The 27,250-nt window shown below is 47.3% G+C and overlaps 1 protein-coding gene and 2 non-coding genes across 3 annotated transcripts; all 3 read left to right on the top strand.

Moving 5' to 3' along the window:
* Positions 1 to 508: 508 nt before the first annotated feature.
* Positions 509 to 6,259, top strand: rps15a (ribosomal protein S15a). The gene is made up of 5 exons (XM_062532682.1): positions 509 to 625; positions 1,352 to 1,489; positions 1,783 to 1,862; positions 3,025 to 3,110; positions 6,126 to 6,259. The coding sequence occupies exons 2-5, from the start codon at positions 1,357 to 1,359 to the stop codon at positions 6,217 to 6,219; spliced, it is 393 nt and encodes a 130-aa protein (XP_062388666.1). The 5' UTR covers positions 509 to 625; positions 1,352 to 1,356; the 3' UTR covers positions 6,220 to 6,259.
* On the top strand, positions 2,744 to 2,880 carry LOC134077662 (small nucleolar RNA SNORA57). Its single transcript, XR_009938707.1, has one exon. It is a non-coding gene; the product is annotated as a small nucleolar RNA SNORA57 (small nucleolar RNA).
* Positions 5,828 to 5,964, top strand: LOC134077660 (small nucleolar RNA SNORA57). The gene has a single exon (XR_009938706.1). It is a non-coding gene; the product is annotated as a small nucleolar RNA SNORA57 (small nucleolar RNA).
* Positions 6,260 to 27,250: the final 20,991 nt, after the last annotated feature.

Genomic DNA, 27,250 nt, shown 5'->3' with positions numbered 1-27,250 from the left:
TGGACTATGACAGCCGTATTGTTACGTATATTCTGACATGGATGTTAATGTATGAGTTCATATCACAGTTTAATGTAAAAAAAAAAAAAAATGTCAACGGATAGCCTTTAACTACTGATCATTTCGAATAGAAGATGAGTGCTCTGCTCTTACCCTCATGAGTAGAATATGTTGTTATGGTTACAGTACACAATTTCCCATGCATGTAAAATTAACCCCGTTTTCAGGTTGACAACACATGATACGGACATATTTTTTCACCTAATTGAATCCATATTTTGTGCTATATTCGTAGTGGTAGCCTATTAGTTAATTGGGATACGTTGTGTGTGTGTACGAGTCAAATGAAAGTTTGCGTCGGTATATATGAAGTTCCCGCTACTATAGCATTACACATACACAGATCACATTATACAAATCTCACGAGATCCATAGTTCAAACAGTTTAAACATCAACAGTAGCCTATATTATTCACTATGTGCGTGTTTTTATCTTTTGGATTTGCATGGCTGCAGTGCGCATAACAGAACAGGTTGTCACTCGCGCGCTCGCGCGAGAGTTCATATTTCCCAAATCGCACCGCGAATTTCCTTTCCTTCCTCTTTCCGCCATATTGCAGAACCGGTAAGGCAATTCTGTTCTACCATCCTCCTTAAATCTATGTAATATCTATGCCATCCGTCTTATTTGTGGCTGTACTTGGACTTAAAACAATTTACAAACATCTGAAATCCCCAACATTAATTCGATTTATTTGGATTGACCCTCCCGTCTCCAAGTAATTGTCTGAGAACTTCTGCCTACAAGCTAAAGCACAGTGTCCTGTGTACGGGCGGTATGTGCTCGTGCTATGGTTTCACTGATATTCGCAACGTGTTTAGCCTGCTACCACTCTGAACTACAGACTCCAGGGACTTTGGTGCGAATGGTTATTTATAAACCAATTAAATCATGTTGTAGTAGTTCGCCTGGCAAGCCAAGTAGCTAACTGATCTGATCACTCATCAGTTACGTTGAACTAAAGCTATAACCATCATTAGCTATCTGGCTAACACAAACGCTAACTCAGCCATGGTAACTCTTCAACGAAATCTGGCACTCGTTTAGTTTCTTGAACATATTCGTTACCGGTCGGGTGGGTAGAAGGCCCAATTAGTCGCTGGCATGGAGTAGTCTGTATATCATGTTTTAACAGCCATTTAGCTTGTCTTTCCGCTTGTTGACATTTTGTGGATACAGTGTAGCCTCCTAGGCCCGGTTAGGCTACCCTGAACTCCACGGTTATTGTCTGTATGTGGGTCCCCAGTGTGGTAATCTTGTACCGTTAACAGTCGTGATCTTTCTCTGCAGGCATCATGGTGCGTATGAACGTACTCGCAGATGCGCTGAAAAGCATCAACAATGCCGAGAAACGTGGGAAACGCCAGGTCCTCCTCAGACCCTGCTCCAAAGTCATAGTGCGCTTCCTCACCGTCATGATGAAGCATGGTGAGTGACCCTTTGAATGATCACCTGTAAAGCTAACATTCACTAGTCATGATCATCCGTTATTGTACAAGTTGTGCAGACCTGGGCACAACTTGGAAACTGCATTGAAGTGTTGGACATAAGTATTCTTGGTTGTCAGCGGATGACATGGAAGTCTGAAGCATTGAATGTCAGTATCTTCCTGATTGTCAATTGCTTGAAGCTGCTGAATTTCTTTGTAGTTGTCTTCTACTACTTTTGAAGGTAGTGGACATGCATTCAATTATTTAATCGACTTGTGTTCATGATTTCAGGTTACATTGGCGAGTTTGAGATCATTGATGATCACAGAGCTGGCAAGATCGTAGTGAACCTCACAGGCAGGTTGAACAAGGTAAGGCGTTATTTTATGATGTCCCTGTTTCTATAGTATTGAACAGATTCTGTTAGTAGTCACTAAAAATGCGAGTGGCAGTGGCTCAGTAGGTACAGGAGTCGTTGGGCAACCAGCAGTTAAAGCCTGGCTCCTCCTTGCCCTGTTGTAGTGTCCTTGAGCAAGAAACTGAAACTTGAACTGTTCCTGATGTGCAGGTTGGTGCCTTGCATGGCAGCCTCTGCCATCGGTGAATAAATGAATGGGTTAAAGTGAGGAACGAAATTGTAAAGTGCTTGGAGTGTTCAGTAGAGGAGTGAAAAGTAGCCTGCCCATCCTAAATCTCCTTTCAGAGATACTAGTTTAGGGGCATGATAATTCACTAATGATACCCTCAGACAAGGAAAATGTCAGACCAATTAGCAATGTACAGTAGCTGCCACACCAGCAGACATCAAAAAACACAGTTTGCGAAAAATGCAGACATTTATTTACAGCAAAGGTAGACCCCCACATACATTTTCCTGACTTTTGATGCTGTTTATTCTCAGTTTGTAAAGTCGACGTAAGAAGTAACGTTAGAATTGCTGATCAATGTGATTGGTAAGGCTGTTCCAATGATTTCAAAGTTGGCGTCCATCACAATGCAGCTGTTGGAAAGGAATCCCAATCATGGGTCACCAGACTATTGAATTTGTGATTGAGTGTAGATTTTTCCAGGCTAGTAGAAAAGCGTTATGTGAAAGCAGTTAATTTACCATTACTGTAAATAAAATCTGAATTATGCCAACATTCAATAGCTCCAACACTTTTTTCATAATTGGGTGTTCATATATTGTACATATCAAGTGAATATATTGGCAGTGATTAATGTGATAAATATTATATTGTGTAAGCAATTACCTCCATTTCTTGGCACACATGCGGTTATTCAGTACTCATGTGTGTAATGTACGGAGGAAGAGCAATACCAGTGCTATGTCTTCGGTACCAGCATGTTCATCGTCTGCTGGTTCTATCCTCAATCGCTGGGACACCCCTACACAGTTCCCACCAGCCAGTCTGCTGAAATGTGACAAGATCTTGATCTTGACAAGGTCATGATTAGTTGTGCTCATTTCACGGTGGATATATGCAATTTCTGCTCCCTCTGATCTCTACTTTTGAAATGCTTATGTTGCAGTGTGGTGTCATTAGCCCGCGATTTGATGTCCAGCTGAAGGATTTGGAAAAGTGGCAGAACAACCTGCTGCCCTCAAGACAGTTTGGGTGAGTGTTTGATGGCTGCAAATCTAACTGGCACTACATCCACACTTCAGTTTTCTCTTTCTTGCATTTTCACCTCACCTACACTACTCCTGAAACGTATCCGTATGAAAGAACGCTCCGCCTGTATTCATTTGAAATTTCCGGAATTGTGCACAGCGAATCAGCAAATATCTGAGGACAATGACGTATGAACTTCGTTTCGCCTTCTTGATTGGACCTTGCCTGTCTGCTTCTTTTTGTAATTCACATTTTTTATTTTCAACCATAGTGCAAAATAACAGTTACACTAGGTATTTAAACCAATACCATAAGACATTGCCTGTCTGCTTCTTGACTCTCCATTACTCACTTTGACTTGCATTATATTAAATATCACAAAATTCTGAACTTCACAATACAGACTTTGAAGTGAATGATCATTTGATCTGAGCTTTAGGTGCCCCCTCTCCTGTTTCAGGTCCACTACGGACATATTTGGAAAGTGCAAATGTGCATGAGAACGGAGTATCTTTTTTTACGTTTTTTTAACTAAAACAGCAGTTGTGGATGTAGCCTTATTTGCTCTAGTTATGATATGAACGTCAATTCACCTGAGTGACTTGGAAGATGCTTTTGTTTTGCAAGATGTGTAGTGCTTAACCTGAAACGCTAGAGAAGTTCAGTGGATACGTAAGGTCCCATATGGTGTGTTCAAGGTAGAGAAGAATGGTACATGATTGCCACTTAACTTTAAAGTTAGTGCCAAGAAAGGTGATCCCTAACAGTGAGCTGCATTACTGACCAGCTTGATCTCAGTACTGGGGACAAAACAGGCCTGATGTATTTACCAAATATCAACAACCTATTTAAATGCCAAAGATGATGCCTGGAAAGACCAGGTGTGCATATAATTGATATCTGGCTAATTAGAAAGGACAGGTTAGGAATGGCCACATTGGTGTGTTTTTGCTTGTCTGACAGTTCAATCAGAAAGCATGAGCAAGTAATGGCATTCTGACCTACCCTTATAGTTGAATTGAGTTGATTATAGAAGTCATCAGACTTTGCCAGTAATCTGCAGCTGTGGTTGGGAGTTGATGCATGTAGCTATGTAGAATATAGCCCTATTCGCACGGGATTAGTATTACCTGTGGACCTTTGGTGATTTGTGATAATTGCGGAGAATGCCTGAGATCTTAGTCCCGTGCGAATGTGCCATGTCTGTAATTTGTAAAGTAAAAATTCCGCCGCAAATTACCTACTGTATTTCGCCAAACACAGACGTCCGGTGATAATACTAATCCCGTGCGAATCTGCATCTCAGTGATTGCCATTGCAATTGCATATCTTTTCTACTTTCTGCGTTGTTTTCGGACGTTAGCATACGACATATCCGGGTGTAATGTCAGTGAAAATAGAGTAATTAACAGACTTTGCTTATCCCGTGCGAATGCGCTGCAAGTAACACAGAGGAGGGGCGATAATTTGAAAATGACCAGAGGTCCACAGGTAATACTAATCCCGTGCGAATAGGGCTTAAGCCTGGATGGAAAGCATTCAGTCTGAAAGTCCTTTGTGAGTGACATGAGGTTCAAGAGAATGGCATTTAATAGTTTAGAATGACTGTCAGCGGCTTTACAGCTGCACTCCATTATGAACGAGTAATGATTGGTGAAGGCATTCTGGGGCGGTGTGTGTATCGCGGTTAGTCGACTTTTCAGAGAATCCTGGATAGGCTGGGTGGGCACAATAGCTTTTGGTTCCATCAAGGTTAAAATTGTCCACTATGCAGAAACATTTCATAGGGGTGTTCATTTCGAGAGAATCTCAGGAACTTGTTAGTTTTGCAGATACCAGTCAACCGGGATATTTGAATCATGTTTAGGTGTCTGAAGGCCTTCTAAAGTTGACTACTTAGAGGTTGAACAGTCTGGCTTGTTTTGTCTGTGACTTGGGAGACTTCATCATATGTGTTAAAAGAGCTTTGCCAAAGGGATGTGAATCTCTATGCTTGCTGACTTGTGGGATGCTGGTAGCCCTGTCCACAATCAGTTGTTTGTGTCCTCTGGCAGTAAATTTGCACTGAAAACTGGACGATGGCACTCCCTTGCCTATGGTGCCCATTTGAAGTAGCCGCAGGTGGCATTGCGTTAGCCCTGAGTGAACCTGTCTGGACTGTTGGTTGGTGATATGGTGGCATCTTTCACAGTGTTTTGTTGGTCAGTGTGGGTGGTTAAACCGAAGGTGCGGAATGTCCCGGAGCTTTTTGAGACAGCCTTTGTGTGGTCGGGTGTTTGGGTGTTTTTATGCTAGTCTGACACACAGGTGCGAGTCAGTCGGGAATCGGTGTGTCCAGGTCCCTGCACTAGATGGCAGACGATGCTCTTGCAATAACGGCCTCTGTGCCAGTGGCACAGCAGTGAATAGGGAGGTTGACCGTTTAATACGTTATGATTGAATTCAGTGTATACATTGAATGGCCTCTGTGTGCCAGTGGCGCAGCAGTGAATAGGGAGGTCCACCATTTAGTTAGTACGTTATGATCCAAGTATAGGTCCGCATTTAGTCTTGAGGTGAGAATGTATGGATTTATTTATTTTTTCAAGGGGAAGTCTTTTTTTTCTTTTCCCCTTAAGTAGTAGAAGTTGGATTTTTTTCCCCACAAATTGAATTTTCATAATGTGCATGTGAAGTGAATGTATTAGCAGTGATCAAGAATGTTATGTTACGTAAAGTTACCTCCATTTCTTGGCACACATGCGGTTATTCAGTACTCATGTGTGTAATGTACGGAGGAAGAGCAATACCAGTGCTATGTCTTCGGTACCAGCATGTTAATCGTCTGCTGGTTCTATCCTCAATCACTGGGACACCCCCACACAGTGCCTGCCAGTCCGCTGCAGCATCACAAGAACTTAACGTTTTTAGGACGTTAAGTTCTGCTTGTCTCCAGGGTGCTGTTGGTTCTGGTGTATTTATGTGAAGTTATTGTGTTGCTGTTGGTCTTTCTAACCCAACTGTCATTTCTCTCTGCAGGTTCATTGTGTTGACAACCTCAGCTGGCATCATGGACCATGAAGAGGCCAGACGAAAACACACGGGAGGGAAAATCCTCGGCTTCTTTTTCTAACCATGTAATGACAGTGAAAAATAAAGCCCATTTCAGTGGACCCACGTCTGTCTAGCCTTCCTGATTCACCACACACACACACACACACACACACACACTCGGCCTTCAGAGACTCTAGTCTCCCTTCTCCCCACTTACTGTCCACGCAGTGTGTGTGGGCTTTTGTTGGTTCAAGCAAAGAAAGGCCTGCTCTACTAACGTGAAGGATTCAGTGCTCTTCTGCTCACACTGGCCTATGTCCAACAACAACAAAAAAAAACCTAAATTGGAGAACTCTGTAGCGAGGGTAATTTTGCTTGGAAAGGTGGAATGGTTGTCAGGAGGGACTACCAGGGGACAGCCAGAGGTGGCTGGTTAGGAGGCCACAGAGGCCAGACGCTCGACCCGAGGCGTGAATATTTAAACGTGGCCCTCCCAAAGCGTAAACACCGCAACCGTGAAGCACTAATTAAGCCCCGACGCTGGCACTCTGGCAAGGTGCTGGAGTAGTGCTCGAAAAGCGGCAATTAAAATCCTAGTAGTTGTAAAATCCATTCAGTTGGACAATTGCTTTAATTAAAGCCAGTCCGTGTATGTGAGAATGGATTGCCTCCTTGAGGAACGGGGGTTTAGCTTGAGCTTTAACTGATTGACGATTCAGCGAAAGCGAACAAGCAACTTCAGCTCAAAGTGTACTGCTCTGTTTGTGTTACTTATGTTCAGTTTTTCTTTCCAGTCTACAGATGAAAAGTTCACTTCTAAGTCCTCTAGCTTGTCCTAACAAATGAGGAAATTCCATTCTGCTCATTGATATTTAGGGATTGTTTTATTATTGAACAGCTGCTCAGGTATTTATTGCGCAATGGAAATATTTGATAGAGACCATTGATGTTGGGAGGAACAGGTGCTATGTGAACTTGTGATGTATTGCTACTGTTGGCCTATAGTTGAACTTGCAGCAAAAAATTATCAAAGACCCCGAAGTTGCTCAAGATGCTGTAAACATGTGTACATATTTACATGCACATGAGGTTTCTGTGAAAAGTAAATGAATAATTGTCCTAATCTTTAATTGATGGAATAGGGACAGATGCACACACTCTTCCGTTCTCACTCATGCAAATAAAGTCGACATCTGCTCTTACTTCTGGTCACTGGCAGCAAGTTTGCATGTTGCACTTCACTCCTCTGCTCTGGGTGGCTTGTCAAATACTCTGCAACAAAATATAACACCTCTAGGGGGCGCTGTGGGGCAGCAGCTTATAGCACCCATACCATGCACAGGTCCAAGTGCCCACGGGGACCCAGGTTCAAATCATTTCCCTATTCCCACCCATCTCTCTCTCACCATAGACCTCTGAAGTTCGCCTACAAAAAAGCTACCATCTTTGCCCATATAAGGAGTTACGGTATCTGACGATTTTTCCTATGGGAAATTAACAAGGGGATTTGGAATTATCACACCTGTTAAACTCTCGCGGGCATGACAAAATCGGAAATTCAGGTGTTTTCCTGAACACACCTTTGGCCTCTGCCTTCGAGATGATACTGTGATCTCCGGTGCGCGAAGGCGGCAGACTTTGATTTTTGCTACCCCAGAGCTAACTTGCGATGCAACTTGCCATTCAGTTAGTTAGCCAGTTAGCTCTGGGGTAGCAAAAATCAAAGTCTGCCGCCTTCGCGCACCGGAGATCACAGTATGCACAAGAAGGCAGAGGACAAAAGTGTGTTCAGGAAAACGTCTGCATTTAAGACTTTATCGTCCCCGCGAGAGTTTAACAGGTGCGATAATTCAAAATCCCCATGTTATTTTCCCATAGGAAAAATCGCCAGATACCGAATTTCAAAGATGGCAGCTTTTTTGTAGGCGAACTTCAGAGGTCTATTGTCCTGTCACTCTTCACTGTCCTGTTTGAGTGAAGGCCAAAAAAGCCCTAAAATAAGCCTAAATTGGTGCAGGGCAGTGTTGAACAAATGCAGCCTGAGAATTACCATTTGGGGGGGGTGCTGTGGGACAACCAGTTTGCACACGGTACTATAATCCAGTTCGATCTGGCCCTGATCATCTCTCCCACTCGCTTCTTGTCCTTGTCACGCTTTCAACTGTCTTATAAAGCCATAATCTATATGCTGGTATATACAGTAATTTCCCGCATATAAGCCGCAGGACAGTGTTTTATGCAGTTAAAAAAGAAACATAACCATATTAACACCATATTAACTGCTCCTCTATAAACCTCAGAACTGAAGAAATTTTGCAAAATCAATGTATAAACCCCTGCTAATAGTCGGGAAATTAAGGTACACACACACACATATATATATATATATATATATATATATATATATTACATTATTTAATTTATATCTTTTGAAAGGAATTGGCCAATTTTGTCAAAGTCCCTACCAGACATATTTGTATTGTTTTGTGCACTGCGCATAAAAACAATCTAGACCGAGCAGACAGTGTTGTAGGCTAGAAGTAATACTTAGTAAAGGAAACACTTTGTTTCAGAGTTAGAGGTCTTCCAACCTCTGCTATTGGCGCCTCTGTTGGCATTCAGATGTGTAAAAAAGATTTGTACATTTTCACCTGACATCATTCTGCTGTGGTGTCCTCGGGTGGAAAAAAAAAGAGCTTTCACATAGTGTTTCTGTTTAGGGGAACTTGTAGAGCTTCTTTTCTTGCTTCTGTCTGCTAGGAAGATCCTTCTAAATCTCAGCTGTGTGGAATATAGCCATCGAAATAACAGGTCAGCTCTTATAGGAAATGATGCAGAGGCTTTGTATGTGTTGGCTCCCAAACTGCTTCGTAAGCAAGACATTTTAACCTCACTGTGGCTTGGAAAGATGTATTTGGGAGTGTTGAATCTTTTTCCAACTCTCTGTGTAATGCCATTTTGAAAGTGCAACGAGAAGGCTGAAGTCATCGTTGCTGAACGCAGGTACGATGACCTGGGGCTGGAATATTCCGTGTCCCTCCCTATTCTTGGCGGTAGAGCTCCCATATGAACGTCTTGTGTTACAGCTACCTCGTCATGGTTCAAAGTTAATGGGGTGCGTTTTCCACCTCATCGTCTGGAAAAGTTATCCGGTATATGTACAGTATAAGTCCATATCTTTCCATCGTCTTTCATGGATTTTTCTGCTCTGAATGGGGGGGGGGGGGGGGGGGTAGGTACATACCTGGTTGGCCTTAGCAGTGTCTTAGTATAGTGAAATAGCTGAAGTGGGATGGCCCCTTTCACGCTGAGGGGGTAGAGGCACTTGGTGTACATGTCTGATGCTAATTGTCCAGCTTGTCGGTGAGTGTACACACAGCAGGCCCCTTTCGTCTCACGGTCACCTGAAGGATCCGTTTTCAAAGGACAAATGACATGGAGGCCACGGGAGCGATTCTCCATGCATAGTTTTGTGTGTCTGACTGTAGCACCCTGGTGTTCTGAACGTGTGTGTGTTTGTGCTGGAGAGATGTTTGATGTGTCCCCTCAGTCAGGGGTTATGGCCTGTGGCTCTGTAGGGCCTCGCTGGTCCACCTCGAATTGGAGCTTTTTGTTAGCCTGGAGACCAGACTCTCTTCGCAGAGGGCCTCTCTCAACATGCATTGTTGTCTCAGCTGCATTTTTTTATGTAGATCAGTGAGGACGAGGATTGAGGAAGGAAGGGAGGATGTATAAAACATAAATGAGAGGCACCCAGAGAGTCTGGCCTAGATCCATTTGCAAACGTTTATTTTCTGGTTGGTGGAAATTTGAAATCATTGGAGTTCTATCACTAACGTTGGTAGTGGTAATGACGTATGTTAACCACAGGGGACACAGCGTTAACGATAGGCTTGAAACGTAAATGTAATCACTCTCGGGGGCGCCCTCTGTTTGCTGATTGGGCGGAGGTGCACTTGCCGGAGTAAACGAAAGTGGATCAAGGTATCCCAGACTGAGTACTGAAGGGAAAAGAAATTGAGAGGAAGTGCGTAGACAGCCGGAGTCAGGCTAGCTTTTTGTGTGCTGGGCAGGATGCTGCAGTGATGTAGTCTGAGTGCTATAGACTACAAGTAGACTGTTTGCCCAAGGAATCATCTAAATAATGCAGGCAGGCATGCCACAATGTAAAAAATAAAGGTACATGTTTGCATCCCAGCCTTTTTTAATATGTACAAGGGTACAAAAAGTACAAAACTGTTCTCTAATGCAAGGTTTTAGTCTAAGACAGTCATGGACAAGTGAAATGAATGGTTTTGTTATGTTTATGTTTCAAATTGATCACAAAAGAGGTGGCAGGCTCCTGTAATTTATACCATCATATAAAGCAACTAAAAGCTGAAACCACAGTTGGCCACAGAAGTACCAGTGATACACTTCCTGTTTTATTCTCAACCACAGGGTGTAACCTGAATCAGTGCAGGACCACACTGCAAGCCACAAATGTCGCTCTATAGAAAAGAGCCAACATAATCGGTTCTCTCACAGCAGTTTTCACTCTCTCTTATACAAACACAAACACACACACACACACACACACGGTTATTCTTACTCTCACCCCCACACTTTTTCCTGTGGAGAGACCCCTCCAGCCCTCGACATCTGTGTCCCCGATCTTCACATCCCGCTTGGTCTTTCCACCATGGCAACACCGCGTACGCTGGCTTCCAGGGGGAACGGATGGAACGGCTGCCAGAGAAGTCAGAGACCTCTAGCACTTTCCCTGCTCCCCCTGCTGAACCCATGGCACTTTCTCCATCTCTCCCTCACTCACTCTCTCTCCATCTCTCTCTCCTTCCCTCTCTCTCTCTCTCTCTCTCTCTGTAGCGTTGACTTGCTCTTTCCGGAGCTCTCTCCTCTCTCTCCTCTCCCCACGGACAGCTTTTGATGTCAGTGTGCGGCGGCGGCGGCGGGGGGGAGAAATGGCGCCACGCTGGAACTGCTGCTGTAACAGGTGCAGCGCCTCGCCGCGCCTTCCTCCTCCTCCTCTTCCTCGTACACAGCTTTACATACGCACAGCAGCTCCAGGCCTGCATTCATGCTGGCTTTCATCCTGCCATCACACAAGTGATCCAATTATGATGGAGAAAGATGGCCGAGGCCTCTTCCTATTCAAGATGTTAGCGATGTAGATATGGAGGCAATTAGATTTTTTTTTTCTCCTTGGGTGTATCTGTTACATTGGTGATTTATTAACAGGCAGTTACGGATGATGATGTGGTGGAAATGGGGTCAGGTCGTGGCCTTGTGTCTAATTTGAAAATTGTATTACATCGCATGAGGCTATCACAGGTTGGTGGGTCCATGTGGCGATGAGAACATTCGTGCGAGATTGAAATTTTAATAGGGAGCGCATTTGTCCATCACCGGAACAAAACAGACGTTAGAAAAGAGCAAAATAAGCCAGTCACACGATCAACTTGCGGTCGCACTTATTTATTTAGTTTGACGAGGAGCTGTATTATCAGGCAGGAAATAGAATGTCCTCTTTTCTCTCCCCCCGCACACCACAAAAGTGCCACTAAAGAGCAGACGGCTGCATAAATGGGCGCAATTCTATTTCTTCGGGGGTCTCAGAGTCGCACGATATGATGATGGCGCGCATTTCGGCGGTTTCCATTAAGTCTAGCCATCCCCTCTTCCTCTGGGCCCTAAATAATAACTTTTCTATCAAGTGCGAGTGCGCGGCCGAGGAAGTGGACTATAACGTCAGCTCGGAGACGCCGAGCGCAGTCAGGGCACCGGCCATTTGCTCGCGCTGCCTAAGTGCTTATTTAATGAGTCTGGTGTCAGTGTGTTTCGGGGGCCAACAGATGTGTGTGCGTGTGTGTGTGTGTGTGTGAGGAGGTGATGGGGCATTAACCAGCGTTCGCTCGCTAGCTCGCTCCACGGTTCCCTGAGAGGTGCCTCCGCTGCTTCGTGGGGCTAATAGACTGCAAATGCTGCGCCGCTGTACTCCACTGTATAGCCCCCCACACACACATACACAAACACACACACTCCTCCCCTCCGGCGTTCGTCCGGTGCCTGTTACCACGGCACCCCGGTGCTGCCGACAAGTCGGCTACCCGGGCACGTCCGTAACCCAGTTAGGAGAAAATGATCCTTGATGCCACGTGCTCGGTGATAAGGCCTGACCTGAATTGCGTCGGCCCCTCGGTTTAAAGCCACCGCTGACTAGTATTGGAGCTGACGGGGCTTACCGACCAGTTCCGGCCACGCTCTGGAGAAGGTGATGAGTTCCACATGCTGCCACATGAATATCGCGTCTCACCTCTTGACCTCTTGACCCTCGTGAGATAAATCAAAGCCATTTGGCACGGTGGCGTTCAGGTCAGACGTATCATTCATTTTGAGAATCCAGAACAGTCCCACCCCAACACCGCTCCACCACCACCACCACCACCACCACCACCACCCCACTCATCCAGTCCACTCTTCCGTGCCCCTTGCAGGATAAGCCGCCGGTTTGGCGGCGGCCGATGCCAGCTCCTGGCCGAGTGACTTGCGTCCGGCCGACGGAGGGCACTGTGAGGACAGCAGGCGTGGGCCCGGTGCCCGTTACGGTGCCATATTAGCGGCATTAGAGCGGCACGGTACGGTGCGGAGCGGGAGGAGGGGAGGGGGAGGGGTTGTAGGCGCGGCCAGGCCAGGCCATGTGTCGGCGCGTGGCTGATGAGTCAATTAGTGGGCTGACAGCAGGGGGCAGGCTGTCCTGCTGCTGCCAGCAGACCGGGGCCTGGGAGGAGGGGACCTACAAACACACACGCACACACACACACACACACACACACACGTACACGCACTGGCCTAATCATCTGCATTAGTGATGAACACTCCTGTGCTGTGTCTGTGTGGTCTGTGATGTGTGTGTGTGTGTGTGTGTGTGTGTGAGAGAGAGAGGCCAGAGAGCTGAGGCCAGTGTAGACACATACACACATGTTCATTTGTGACACAAGCATGCATTTTGACATGGCCCTCCTGAATCACACAAACATCAGACATATTTGGCTACAGAGAGCTTCAAGTTACTAATTAGTGAGATTGATCAATCACACACACACACACACACACACACACACACACAGTCACAGACACAGACACAGACACAAACACATTTTGGTCTGCTCTGTAAGCCATATCACACACTTTTCACTCTCAGACACACACACACAGAGGCCCAAACACCCCCCCCCCCCCAAAAAAAAAAAAACCCCTTTAGGCGGCTCCACAGGAGAGGGACAAAACTCTGATGTGAGAGTGAAATGGGAGCGGGAGTGACGGAGGTGGAGAGAGAAGCCTGCTGTTTGCGGAGGCTGTCTGCCAGTCTGCGGCCCGCTGGAGCCCAGGTGACATCCAGGCAGGTAGGCCGGCCGGCCGGCCGAGCGGCGGAGAACAGGCCGTCCTCTGTGGAGATCAGCGCGCCGCACCGCAGACCCGTGCTAAAGGTCACACTGTCAGCAGCCGCCGAGCAGCGGGTCCCCGCGCACCGCTACTGAAACGAACACTGTGAATTCATTTGAATAATTTAACACACACATATATACTCAGAAAGTTTAAACACACACACACACTGCCAAAGCCAATCGCTCTCTGTCCTCCTCCTACAACATCTGTTTATCCTACACTCTTAAAATGAATGTGTTGAAAACAGCTCATCTCTGTGTCCAGATAAGGACAACACAGTTTGTGTTGTTTCCAACGCATTGCCTTTGCTATTTGTTACACAATATGTGTTGAAAATAACACAACTTGTGTTGTTTTAAACACATCTCTGTGTCCAGATAGGAACAGCACAGTGTGTTGTTTCCAACACATTCATCTTGAGAGTGTTCATGAAGATGTAGCCTACATATAAAGTTCAGTTTATATGACTTACCACACTGAATGGAACATAGTTTCTCTCTTTTTGTAAATAGTTCTAATCCCAGTTGTGTGAAGACATTTCTTTCTGAGGGTAGACCACGTATCTGCTAATCCGCCAGACTCCTTAATTACCTGTGGTCTCGAAGTATGACCACTTGACATTTTTTCCGATGGACTAACTTGGAGGAGCAAGAATACCTAGTTCAAATAACATAGAAAAATTGGAGGTAAAATACCCCAAGCATCTTGAATTGGTGTCTAAGAAATGTTTATCTGCTTCAGATCAGTACAATCACAAACAGCTGTGAGAGTTTTCATAAAATGTAATGAACTGTCCTTAATATTTAATCTGGCCACTACAATTCAAATGGCCCAAACATCTGTGAAGCACATAGCTGTTGTGGTGATGTTTTTCATTGCAGTCTTCAAGTTCAAGGAGGGGTTTAAAAAGGTGTTCAATCACACTTGTTGTGTTGAATGTTCTCATCGTCATCCCAGACGACTCACGCTGTGGTCATACCTAATATTTTATCCAAAAATACTCTTGACATTCTATTCCACAGGAAGTATTCTTTTTCACCAGGAAGGGTGAATTCAAATGACTGTTTTGTAGTCATGGGAGCTACGACGTACTGTGTGGCTCATACCTGATGGAAACCCCCCCTTAACATGCAGTTCCTGTATCTGCAGCCTGGGGGCAGCATACCCTCTCTGCAACACAAGGATATGGGATCACTCCGTACAGTGGCCTGACAGAGCTCGCCAACCGCATTTGAAGGGCTTAAAAACCCCAATTAAGATCAGTTCACCCGATAACGGAATTAGTATTGAAATGTTGGAAAGGGTCGAAGTGAGCATTTGCCTTGGCGCCTTACTGATCAAATACGGCCCGTTATCAAGTGATCAGCTGCTCAGCACGCCAGATAAATAAATAGATATCGAGCGATCAAATGAATCGGGGTCACCCCAGAAATCAGCATCAAAGTGCGACGTGCTGAAACGTGATGCCTTCGCGAGTGAGGCTCTGCGCGGGCAGACGCTGTCTGTGTGTGTCAGTATAGCCAGGCTACTGACTTGTGTGTGTAGTAGGCCTATCCCTGTCACACACACATACACAACTTAAAATGTCTCATTTGCATCAACGGCGGGTTTCCAAAAAAGACGTGCTCACCGTGAGTGCAGTGCATGGGGTTAGCCGTGCATAAACATTAAGGAGACATGGGTGTTGTGCTTCCATTGCTTTGCTTGGGTGAATGAATGGCATGATTTTGAGGTAAGCCTGTCATGTCGACGCTGCTGCATACAGATTTGTTGTTGCTGTGATGTGTTGCCTGCAGTGTTTGTGTTCATATTGTAGAGACAGCTGAGGAGGACACTGGACACAGATGGACTCCGCTGTGTGTCCTAGGGGTATGTCCTCTGTGTGTGTGTGTGTGTGTGTGTGTGTGCATGCATGTGTGTGTTTATTTGTGTGTGTGTGTGTGTGTGTGTGTGTTTACACTTTCCATAGGCAGCTGTTCTTCTCTTCCTTTTTCGTGTGCCCTCCTTTCTTTTGAAGCAGTCACACCACACGTCCTCTCCTCCTCTCTCGGCTCGCTGTGCTCTCCTTCCCTCTATTCCAGCCTTTGTATAATTCATCCTTGTAAAGGATTACATAAAGCCATCATATAAAATTAACTGTGCATTAACTCACTGGGACTAACTACAGAGTTTGCATAGGCTTGAAATAACCTTGTGGTGTGAGCTTGTGTGCCTGTGTGTGTGGACATCTGTCGGGTGTGTATGTGTGTTAAGGACATAAATGCATCTATATATATATTTGACCAAATGTGTGTGTGTAGTGTAATGGTAAATGTGTCTGCAGATCCATATGTGGCTGTGTGTGTGTGTGTGTGTAGTGAGGGTAAATGTGTCTGCGAATGCATGTGTGTGTGTGTGTGTGTGTGTGCGCGTGTGCATATTTAAGTTTAAATATTGGACATCTTAAAGATCAAACAGGTATGTGTGAACAGTAGCGGTAGCGCCCCCACACACACAGCTCCTGTCCAAGGCCAGCGTATCGACGTGATTAGTGGCTAATTAAAAAGCAGAGAGCCTGGACGGGGGGGGGGGGGGGGCACGGGGGAGACCACTTCATTAGCGGAGCCTAGCCGCGCTGCATGTCATCTCTCCCCACCTCCTCCTCACATGTCTCCCTGCCAGGGCTACAGGGAGAGAGGGGGAGACAGGGAGAGGAGGGGGGCGAGAAGTGTTTGTGTGTGTGTGTGTGTGTGTGTGTGTGTGTGTGGAGAGAGAGAGAGAGAGAGAGAGTGTGTGTATTTCAGGGGTACCGGCGGGTAGGTGATTTTCACCAAATCAGCCCCAACCATCTGCATGGGTGCCATCTTGACAGGGGTGAGGTCATTTGCAGCTTTGTGCGAGTTGAAGTTTTGTTTGTTTTGTTTATTGAGTGACTGAGTGACTGAGTAAGTGAGAGTGTGTGTGTGTGTGTGTGTGTGTGTGTGTGTGTGTGTGAGAGAGAGAGAGAGAGAGAGAGAGAGAGAGAGAGAGAGAGAGAGAGAGTGTGTATGGATGTCTCGTGTGTATATTTATGCATATTTGTCTAGTGTGGCCACTGCTATTTGTTTGCTGCTGAAAGAGATTTGTTCATTTGTGTGTGTGTGTGTGTGTGTGTGTGTGTGTGTGTGTGTGTGTGTGTGTGTGTGTGTGTGTGTGTAATGTATGCACAAAATGCCTGCTGTTTGAGTTCATAAGCCTCCCTGGTGTACAACATTGACTTAGAGATGACTTGGAGATTCTTTTTGTCTTTCACTACATTCTGTAATTTTAGACGTTTTTTTGTTTTTAACAGAATTGGCTCTAGCTAGTGTGTACGTGCATCACAGTCAGGCATAAAGAAATTGAGTGTGTGTGTGTGTATGTGGGTGGTATACATTGTACATAAGAGAGGGTGTGTGTGTGTGTCGGATTGGCTGTGTGGCTGGGCGGCTGCAGTGTGTGTGTTTGCATGTGTGCGCGTGTGTGTGTGTGTGTGTGCCGGACTGGCTGTGTGGCGGGGTGACTGTAGTGTGTGTGTGTGTGTGTGTGTGTCGGATTGGCTGTGTGACTGCAGTGTGTGTGTGTGTGTGTGTGTGTGTGTGTGTGTGTGCTGTGAGTGATGCCTGCGGCCCCAGAGGCCTGTGAGCGTGAGCAGCTGGTTATGTTGTTATCGGCTGGCGGCAGGAGGCCTGTTCACCCTCGCAGTGCTGCTGCCACCGCCATCTCTACATCTACAGCAGTCACGCCTGGACCACACACTCACTCACTCAGACCATTATACACACACACACACATGCGCGCGCACACACACACACACACACACACACACACACACAAGTACACACACAAACATTCACAATGCAATTATGCACACACTGTCAGACAGGTATACACTACACACATACAGTCTCACTAGTATACTCCATATGCATACACAGGCGTACACTATACAGACACACACACACATACACTGTCTCACTAGCATACTCCGTACACACACACAAACTGTCTCACTAGCATACTCTGTACACATACACACACACACACTCTCTGTCTCACTAGCATACTCTGTACACACTCACACACACTATAGGTGCTCACTCCCTTTATCCTGCTCACAGAGATGCTCAGATGTTCCCAGACACTCACCTCCACTGAAACATTTACTCTCACATATGTGCACACTTAAATGCACACACACACACACACACACACACACACACACACTCACACACACACACACTCACAATGAAACATTTACTCTGGCATACACACACATGCCGACACCTTAGCGGGAGTATATCCCCGTGGCTGGCTAATGTGTGTAGCCTGTGCAGGGGAGAGTGGAGCTCCAGCCTGCTGCTGTGAACACACACACACACACACACACACACACACATACCTGTACAGTTTGAGTGAGTGTAGTCGCAGCATGGGGAGCCTACTGCTGTGGAGATGAGCTCCAGAGGTATCTCCATATCTACACACACACACACACACACACACACACACACACACACACACACACATACCTGTCTATTGTGCGTGACTTAAGCTGCAGCCTGTGGAGCCAGCCAGTGTGGAGGGGAGCTCAAGAGGAAAAGCATCAGCAGAAGCAGTGGAGCTCAGCTTCCCCCAGACACAGCTCTGCTGACCCATCCAACCATGTGGCCTCTCTGTAGCACTTTCCCCATCCCCTGTTCCATTTCACTCTCTCTCTCTCTCATTCCTCATCCCCTGTTCCATTTCACTCTCTCTCTCTCTTGCTCTCTCATTCCTCATCCCCTGTTCCATTTCACTCTCTCGCTCTCTCATTCCTCATCCCCCGTTCCATTTCACTCTCATTCGCTCTGTCATTCCGTGTCTTTCTCCTCGCTCCATCTCTCTTTCCCTGTTTTCGGTCGCTCTTAATCTTGGTCTCACACTTTCTTGTGCTTTTCTTTATCTCTCTTTCTCTCTCTGTTTCTTTTTTCCTGAAACTTTATTTGGCATTGCTCCACTTTCTCACTCTCTCTCTCTCTCTTGCTGTGTCTCATTCTCTCCTTCCCTCCCTGGGTCTGGAACTCTTTCTTTTCCTGAGGCTCTATACTTCTTTCTCTCTCTTTCTCTCCCTCTCTCTATCTTTCACTCTCTCTATCTCCCACTCTGTTTATCTGCTGCTGGACTCGGTAGTTTGTTGATGGGGGTGTGTGCTCCGTTTCAGGGTGTGTGTGTGTGTGTGTGTGGGTATGTGTGGTGTGTGTGTGTGTGTGTGTGTCTGTATATGTATGTGTGTGTGTTTATATGTGTGAATGTATGTGTGTGTGTGACTGTGTGTGTGTGCTTCCTCCTCTTGCTCAGAGCTACACATGTGCAGCAGTTGTCCTGGCTGGGCTGTGTCCCCCTCTCCCCCGCCTGCCCTCTGTCTTATTGAACCCCTGGAGTCATAATAAGGCTCTAGGAGCGGCGCTTGAATACTGAACACGCCAAAGCGACATCGAAGTGTACGGGCCGCGCGCACGCCTGGAACGCCAGTTCTGAAGCGGATCGTTAGGAGGGGTGGGGGCCCTCATCTGTCTCCGGAACGCCGCAGGATCAAGCATTCCGAGATATTTATTATGGACTACATTTAAAGCCGTACTGAAGAGGATAGAGTGTGGTGGTGGTTTGGTTTGGGAGGGGGTAGTAGTTGGGAGTTTGCAGCGCGACCTTTGACCCTGGAGAGATGGACACAGATAAATCACAGCTGATGTGGCCGGCAGGCTCTTTTGTCTGGTCGGTAATTGCTCCGCCTTGCGGTCGATCATTGCCTAATGGCCTGCATTGCACGACAGGGCGCAGACGTAAGAGGGCGTGGTGATGGCGGTAGTGGTGTGTGTGTGTATGTGTGTCGGGTGAACGTTCCTCTCTTCTGGTCCGTGACCTCCTCCGGGCCCTCGCGGCCTGACCCCAATCTGCGGGGTCGGTCACTTTCGGTTCTGCTGGAGGGGACTCGAGTAGCCATGGTTACGCTTTTTTTTTTTTTTTTTTCCACGTGTCACTGGCGGGCATTATATTATGGGGTGTAGCGAGGAGACTGAGGCAGCCCTGCAGCCTGGACCACTCTTATCTGTGCCACCTGTCTGGATCGTGACACTGACAGAGTGACACACACACACACACTTATCCAGAACATGCACACCGCACCAACAGCCAATTAGGTCAGCCATCACTGCTGACAATGTTCGTGCGTGCTTGTGTGCAGACATATGAGGGCTTAAATGTGTCTGTCAAAGGTGTGTGTGTATGTGTGTGTTTGAAAGCAGCATATGTGCTATTTTGTACTTCCTGGTAAGAGTGCTGTTCTGTAATCAGCTGTCCTTTCTAGCTCACAGTGGACACAATCCAGAATCAGTCAGCATATCGCTGATCCTAGTTCATCTCTACAGCTCTGAATTGTTTGGCTTATTTCATTCTGAAATACATTATCCTCCTCATTATTGCCTATTCCCGTTTCTCCTCATCAACACAATTGCCCCAGGTTTTTCACTGCCAGTCTGATGGCGGTAACGATTGGTCACGCTGTCATATGATTGGCAGGTTGTGGCCAGCTGGTCCGGTTTGGTCCAGCTCGGCCCGGCTGGGTCCGGCGCAGCTGCCGGGGCCGGCTCTGCGGTATTGATCAGCTTTGTAATCAGTCGTCCATCTGCCGGCGGCAGCAGTGACAGGCCTGGGCATCCCGTGCCAGTTTCAATCTGCTGCCCCCGGGCCTGCGCTTGGCACCGCGATCTGCTGAGCTGGAAGGACGGCTAGCCAGGGTCCATCTCCCCTGTCACAGGCAGCCTCAGCTCCCACCTCACTGCCCACCCCTTTCTCTCCCATGATACCACACAGATCGGCCAGGGAGTGGACTTACCTGTCTGCTAAGCATGGGCATGGTAATGTAATAATAATAATAATAATAATAATAATAATAATACATTTTACTTATAAAGTGTCTTTCAAGACACCCAAGGTCGCTTAAAAAATTAATTTGTCAGACGGAGTGGCGTTGTCAGCAGCGTACCTGTGACACCAAGACATGACAAAATGTGGGTGGAAGTTAAAGGTTGTTCTCAGAATAGAATCCTAGAAGCCTCGAGAGGTTGTCGTTTACACTGATTTTAGAACAGCTAAGGGGCGTTGTTAGGCACGACGCACAAGCAGAGTCTTGCCATCTATCTGGCAAGACTTCATGAAACAGAAGCACAGAAACATTTTGTATGAAGTTGTGTTAGCGCAGTACTATAGAATGAAATGCAGTCAAGGAGTATGTTTGTGTTGGATTTTACGACAGCATCGAACGCGAGCCAATCATAATCAAGGACCAGAACTATCAGTTTTAGAATAGAACGTTATTGTCCATTCACATAAAAATTCATCTTTGGCCCCACTGATGCCTGGCACATACACACAAGACTTCACAACGACTAACAACAACCACACAGAGGCTTCATACACCATGAGCTGACAGAGTTGTCTTTTAAGACGATTCCATGGCCCTCACTAAACATTATGTGCAACGCCATTATCATTTTGAGGAAGGGGGAGGGTTTTATGTGGTCATAGGCCCAGTATAACTGATGGCCAGGGAGTGAACTCTCAAAGGAAAATTCTAGCGCTTTTTCACACAGATCTCTGTTTCTCAAGGTCATCGAGGGGAAAAAAATCCCGAAAACAATCAGTTCTACCTAGCTCGAATTGCTGAAGCCAACAGCTAGAGCTGCCAGGCGGCTACAGTGCTACACTCTGGGGGAATGAACATGGCGAATTGCTTTGCATGCAAGAAGTATTGAAGAGAAGAAAGGACAAGAAAGGAGAGAGGAGAAGAAAAGAAAAGACGAGAGGAGAGGAGAAGAATAGAGAGTGGAGGGCCTTTGGAGGATTATGTGTCTGGCTCCATCCATTGTCCTTAAGTAGGGGACTGTGTTGGTGTGCTTGCCCACCAAACCCCTTGTTTGGCAGGCAGGCGGAGAGGAGAGGAGAGGGCTTGTAGAGGAGGTACATCTCTGCCTGGGCCTTTAGCCATTCTGTGGAGGTCTGTTTCACAACCATCATTACAGCTGCCATTTAACCAGCACCTACCTCTCACTCACTCCCTCACTCCCTCCCTCTCTCACTCACTCAACCGGCCGCTCAATGGACACATTATTAACCGTCAAGGAGCGGCTGAGGAGGACGACGAGGAGAACGACAGAATGTGGAGTGAGAGAATGAAAAGAGAAGCGAGGGAGAGTGGCTAAATGGGTCGAGAAAATAAAGGCCCCTAAGCCGCGTCCCAGGCTTGTTAACATTTGAATAATGGCAAGCATCAAGGTGACTGTCGTCCCTGTCAAGAGCCAATTTAATTTCCTGATGGACGTTTGGAGATTGCCAGGCGAGAAGAGGTCTGTTTGGTATGCACACTTCCCTCGGCGACGAGACGAGAGCTATATGACGGCTTTGATTTAAAATGCATTGGCCCGGGAGCTGGCCCCCGCGCTTCGGCTGATTGTGCGTACAGCTGCCGAGGGGGTGGGGGGTGGGGGGTGGCGGAGAGGCATGATTGATTTCAAGGCGGTCGCTAACCCCGACTTAAACGCAGCGTAACCCAGTTACCTGTTCCACAGCTCATCTCAATTATAGTCACATACAGCTCTCGCTCTCTCGCTTTCTTATTCAGACACACACACACACACACATCTTGGCTGAGGTGATGTGGGCTTGTACGCTAATGTTAGGACGGGTGATTAGTAGGCCTAAATGTGCTTTGCTGCTGTAAAGTGTAGTTTTTACAGCACACACACACACACACCTAACAGACAGAGAGAGAGTGTGTGTATGTGTGTCTGTCCTTTTGCACGCACACACACACCTCTCTCTCTCTCTGTTAGGTGTGTGGTGTAAAAAGTCAGACAGACAGACAGACACACACTCCCCTCTCTCACTCTCTCTGTTAGGTGTGTGTGTGGTGTAAAAACACACTCACACACACACCTCTGTCTCTCTCTCTGTTAGGTGTGTGTGTGTGACTCCTGTTGTCGCCTCTCGTCGGCCTGATGGAGTGGCTGGGCTGCGTGACTCCCGCCCCAGGGGCGCCGCGCTAATTCGGCGAGCCCAGCCTGAATAATGAGCCGGAGCGCGCGGGGTTGACGGAGAGGAATGGGAGCGTTTACGCCGGACCCGGCCGGCCGCTCGTATCGCGGCCGACCGCTGCCGCGCCGAGGGTTAATTACTATTGCACTGATAAAGCCTAATAAATCTGTCGGGCGTAATGGCGGGAGCAGCCGACGACTCCCCTCCCCACATCCATCTCGCTGTGGTTAAAACACTGGGCTGGGTAGTGCGGCACAACCAGGTTCATTCTGGCTGGGTAGAAAGGAAGGCAGGGAGGGCCCAGCCCCCCCCTTCCCCCCCACCAAACACTGCCTCCCCTGCTGTCTTTGGCTGGGTGCGCTGGCAGTGGGACAGCCAGCGGTGGGGCTGGCCTGGAAGAAAGCATTAACGAAACAAATGACCATCTGAAAATGTAGCCTCAGAGTATATACTGTAGGTCCAGTGAAGCTCTTGCTCGCTCTGATTTCGTTCTGTTCGCATTAGTCTCTCTTTGGAATGCCCGCCTCTCCACCTCGGCCTCCACCTCTTCATCACTAGGCTCCGTCTACGTGTGCTCTCCGCAGGTTTACCTTGTCTAATGCAGTCATGTCAAGGGTGTTACTCAGGTAATACATCCAGGTCTATATACCACAGGTGATAGATGCAGGTCTATACGGTATCACACATGCACAGCATCCAGCTGAAGGTTTCTTTCTTTTGGTATTGATTTGGCATGGATTCCCACACATAGGATCGTCAGCTGATACTTTGATGTATGCATGTGCCACAGCTTAGCCCTGGGCTAGGCGAGGGCAGGCGTACAGGCCTTATCTTGGTCTGTATGTGAAACTGAACCTTTGGTGTGTGTGTGTGTGTGTGTGTGTGTGTGTGGATCACAGAAGAGAGAAAAAAAAACTACAGTATAGTAGATCAGAGGATCCCTCCCATTTACAATTTAGATATGAGGGTTAGCCACCCCTAGCCTCAGCAAGCGTGTGATGGTTTGACCAAAGACATGTGGGTGTTTGATTGATTTATGAACTCCGCTGCAGGCAAGTCGAGGAGCTGACTTTGACAGAAGGTCTTGCACCAAACAGGAGAGATGGATGGCAATGGTGCACAGAACTGAAGGTGCAATTTCTGACACACACACACACACACACACACACACACACACACACACACACACACACACACACACACACTCATTCACTCACACAACCTGCCAAGCCTCTCAAGCTGTGATCATGTCTTAGTCTGCCATCGCCTCACATTTTCCCCTTCTACCAAAAGGTTTACATTTCACAACTCGTAAAGTAAGGCACTCGGTTTTAACAAGGGTTTAGCGAGACAGTCCCATACATGGAAAATGCATTTTACACCACTCAGAGTCGTTTTGGCAGTGGCTTTGTGACTCCGCCGGGAGATGCTGTAATCGGGGGGGGTGTGATGTCTCAGTTCAGTTGCAGCCCAAGTATCAAATGCTGTTTTAGCAGAGAGAGTGGGCTTTTAGAAATGGACGTCGACTACCGCTGGGAGAATTTACACCACTCACACACACACACACACACACACACACAAAAACACTCACTCACACACACATTCACACATATACTCACACACACTCAAATGCACCGACAAACAAACAGGCACTTTCATGAACACACTCTTGGTCCATTACTTGTTCCTCTTCACACAGACAAACCAGGACACCCACATTCATCCAAACACACAGATACACTGGTACACAACAGACACTCTTGTTATCCGGAATGCTTCTTTCCTCGCCACTCAACTTCCAGGGATGTAAATTAGTGTGGTGATTGTGGTTACCACCAAGTGTGGTAAATCACATAATAGCAGAGCCCTGTGACTTTTTTTTGGAAGGAGCATGAATACACAGGGCTCTTTTATTAGGAGGTGCACCACTTACTCTGAGTTAATTTAGCCAGGCTTGTCACTAAACCACATTCTGGGAATAACTCTCTGGTCAGACAAACTAGGCCTCTCACAATTCTCCAAAGACACATATGCACTCACGCACGTTATTATACGGCTCTTAAGATCGCTGCTGAATGGGCCATGTGACATGAATGAGCCTTCCCAAGGTTTTGAGGTCCGATAATAACATACAATATGACCACTGCAAAAAATAAATGTCCGCTGTCAATGGCAACGCTTTTTGTGGTTCTGATTCATGTCTTTCATATCATTCTGTGGGTCGAATCTAGTCCATTCACTTATCGAAATGGAACTCCATTGTAAGTAAAAGACATAATACGTTGCTATGCAACATCTGAAACTTTCACGTTCTATTTGTGTGGTGAACTACTTGTTTTCTCAGTGGAAGCCGCGAAACGGGAACAAAATGATGTTAAAAGAAAAGTATGAAGTTCCTTTTCTCTTATTGGCAAATAGCCTTATAATAAGGAGGATGATGGCACCGTCTGAAAACCTGAGCAAAGCAAACCTGTCGGGGGCCGGGGCTCATTTTCCAATACCGACCGGCAGACAATACATCATCCCTTACATTTTCGCCAGTCCACCTCTTCCCTCGCCACCGGACTTGCCTGGACACTCATTGCATTAGCATGCTGGCTGCCCTTTGAAGGCCCTGTGACCCGGAGGGTGGTGCGCCCTCTATTATTCTGCTCTGGGTTCACCAAGCAAAGTTTCGTGGCCAGCCAACCCTGCTTAATGCGCCCAGGCGTCAAGATGGCCCCCGATATTACACTAATTGAGGCTGTTGCGAGACGCCACATTTACTCTGTTGATAAATTGTTGAATAAGATCCCCCAAGCCCTCCTCCTCCTCCGTTTCCTTCTCTCTCTCTCTCTCTCTCACCCTCTCTCTCTCGTCTTTGTTTGTGTGCCAAGCGGACGCCTCACACTGACAGTCCTTCCATGGGGGGATTTGAGTTTGCGCATGGCTGGTCAACCTTATTTGTATTATTCGTCACGAAGACACTGTTGTTCTAAGGCTCTGCTGGGAGTTTCAGGCTAGGCCCCGTCTCTCATCTCTCTCTCTTTCTCTGTCATCTCTCTCTCTGTCTTTCTTTCTCTGTCTCTCTCTTTCATCTCTCTCCCTCTGCCTCTCTCCCTCTCTCTCTTGCGCTCCACTGTTCGCCTGGCCTTATCTCTCTATCCAAGTGTATGCAGACACGCACGGCCATCTGTAATCCCCCGTGGCTCTAGGCTGTCTGAGCACCACAATCCACCCCTCCCACCTCCACCCTTTTTTCTCTCATGTCTCTGTCACAATCAGAGGACTTTTAGTGACATTTCCCAAAACTGTGCCGAGTAAGTGTTTTGTGTTCTTTTTTTTTTGGCGGGGCTGTTTAAATCTGCCGGCTTTGTCTGTGGGGGGTGGAGGTGGTCAAACGGAGCCACTCCACCGCAGCTGGGGTGGAGGCAGCGGGGAGCCACAGCTCCTGCGGCTCTCGAGGCCCGGAGAGAGGAGAGGTTGTGGGGGGCTGAGCAGGGGGCTCACCGCCTCGCCTCACTCCCCGCATCCCCCCCCCACCCCCCCAATGGGCCACCTCACCTCTGGGCTGAAGGATTAGCCAAAGCCCCCGTCTCTCCACAAGCCTGTGGATGGAGAGAGAGAGAGAGAGAGAGAGAGAGAGAGAGAGAGAGGCAGGCTGGGTTGATCTCTTCAGGCCTTTGTCTTTCTCTTCCCCTCCCAACATTTCTCTCCATTTTTCTCTCTGCCTTTTCTCCACCATGAGTGTCGCTCTGTTTTCATCATTCATCACAAGATCAACAGAGAGAGAGAAATAGTTTATTTTTTCCTGTTTTCTTCTCCTTTTGTTTCCCTTTGAGCTTCTACCCTCTCTCTCTCTACCTTCTCTCTTTCTTAATATGTGTTTTCATCATCGCAACACCAAGAAAGAGACAGAGGCTACGGCAGCCTTTTCCCTTCTGAAATCCCCCTCCCTCACTCTTTGTCTCTTTGAATTTCTATCTATCTCTCTCTCCCTTCAAATGTGTCTCTCCGTGTTCACCCTTTCATGGCCTCCTCAGCCTCCCTCTCTCCCCTGTCTCTTGTTTTGTCTAATGGGGGGCCAGGCTCAGAGGTGTTGTGTCTGTCTGGGCCTCAGCCCACCTGAGATAGGAGGCCAGTGGACCAATTATCTCTTGGAGCAGAGCTACATAGACACCAACAACAACAACAAAAAACGTCTGTCAAAAGGTTTGCTATCTCAGGCTTTCCCAAGGTGCAGGCTACACACATCAATAACATGGACCATACTCAGTCAACCATGAGAGGAGATGGGTAGAGGGAGGGGGTGTGGCGGGGGGGGGGGGGGGGGGGGGGGGGGCGAACCTCCCTGGCAAATATCCTCTCACTGGCTATAGCAGCCTCTCTCCAAATACCCCGGCTTCCATCAGCTCATCGGTTTTGCTCCAGATTTCTAGCGAGCTCCAGCTTGAATTGATGGGCTGCCACGATGGGGACCTGAAGGTATGCCATGATGCTCACCACCAGAAATAGACAGGCTGGCAGCAGGAGTAGGGGGGAGGGGGGGGTCTAAGTCTCCTCCATCCTGCTTCAGGGCCGTGTCTGAGGTGGTGCTAATTGGTGGCAGGCAGGGG

This window comes from Sardina pilchardus, chromosome 3 (genome assembly GCF_963854185.1).
Source record: "Sardina pilchardus chromosome 3, fSarPil1.1, whole genome shotgun sequence".
NCBI lineage: Eukaryota > Metazoa > Chordata > Actinopteri > Clupeiformes > Clupeidae > Sardina > Sardina pilchardus.
The sequence above is the reverse complement of the archived record's forward strand: the minus strand, read 5'-3'. Positions and strand labels throughout refer to the sequence as shown.

What these genes read in the sequence shown, in the direction of transcription:
- rps15a (XM_062532682.1), top strand. Translation starts at nt 1,357, where the DNA reads ATGGTGCGTATGAACGTACTCGCAGATGCGCTGAAAAGCATCAACAAT. An exon ending in CACCGTCATGATGAAGCATG is followed by an intron (nt 1,490 to 1,782) that starts GTGAGTGACCCT and finishes TCATGATTTCAG; the next exon opens with GTTACATTGGCGAGTTTGAG. An exon ending in TCACAGGCAGGTTGAACAAG is followed by an intron (nt 1,863 to 3,024) that starts GTAAGGCGTTAT and finishes CTTATGTTGCAG; the next exon opens with TGTGGTGTCATTAGCCCGCG.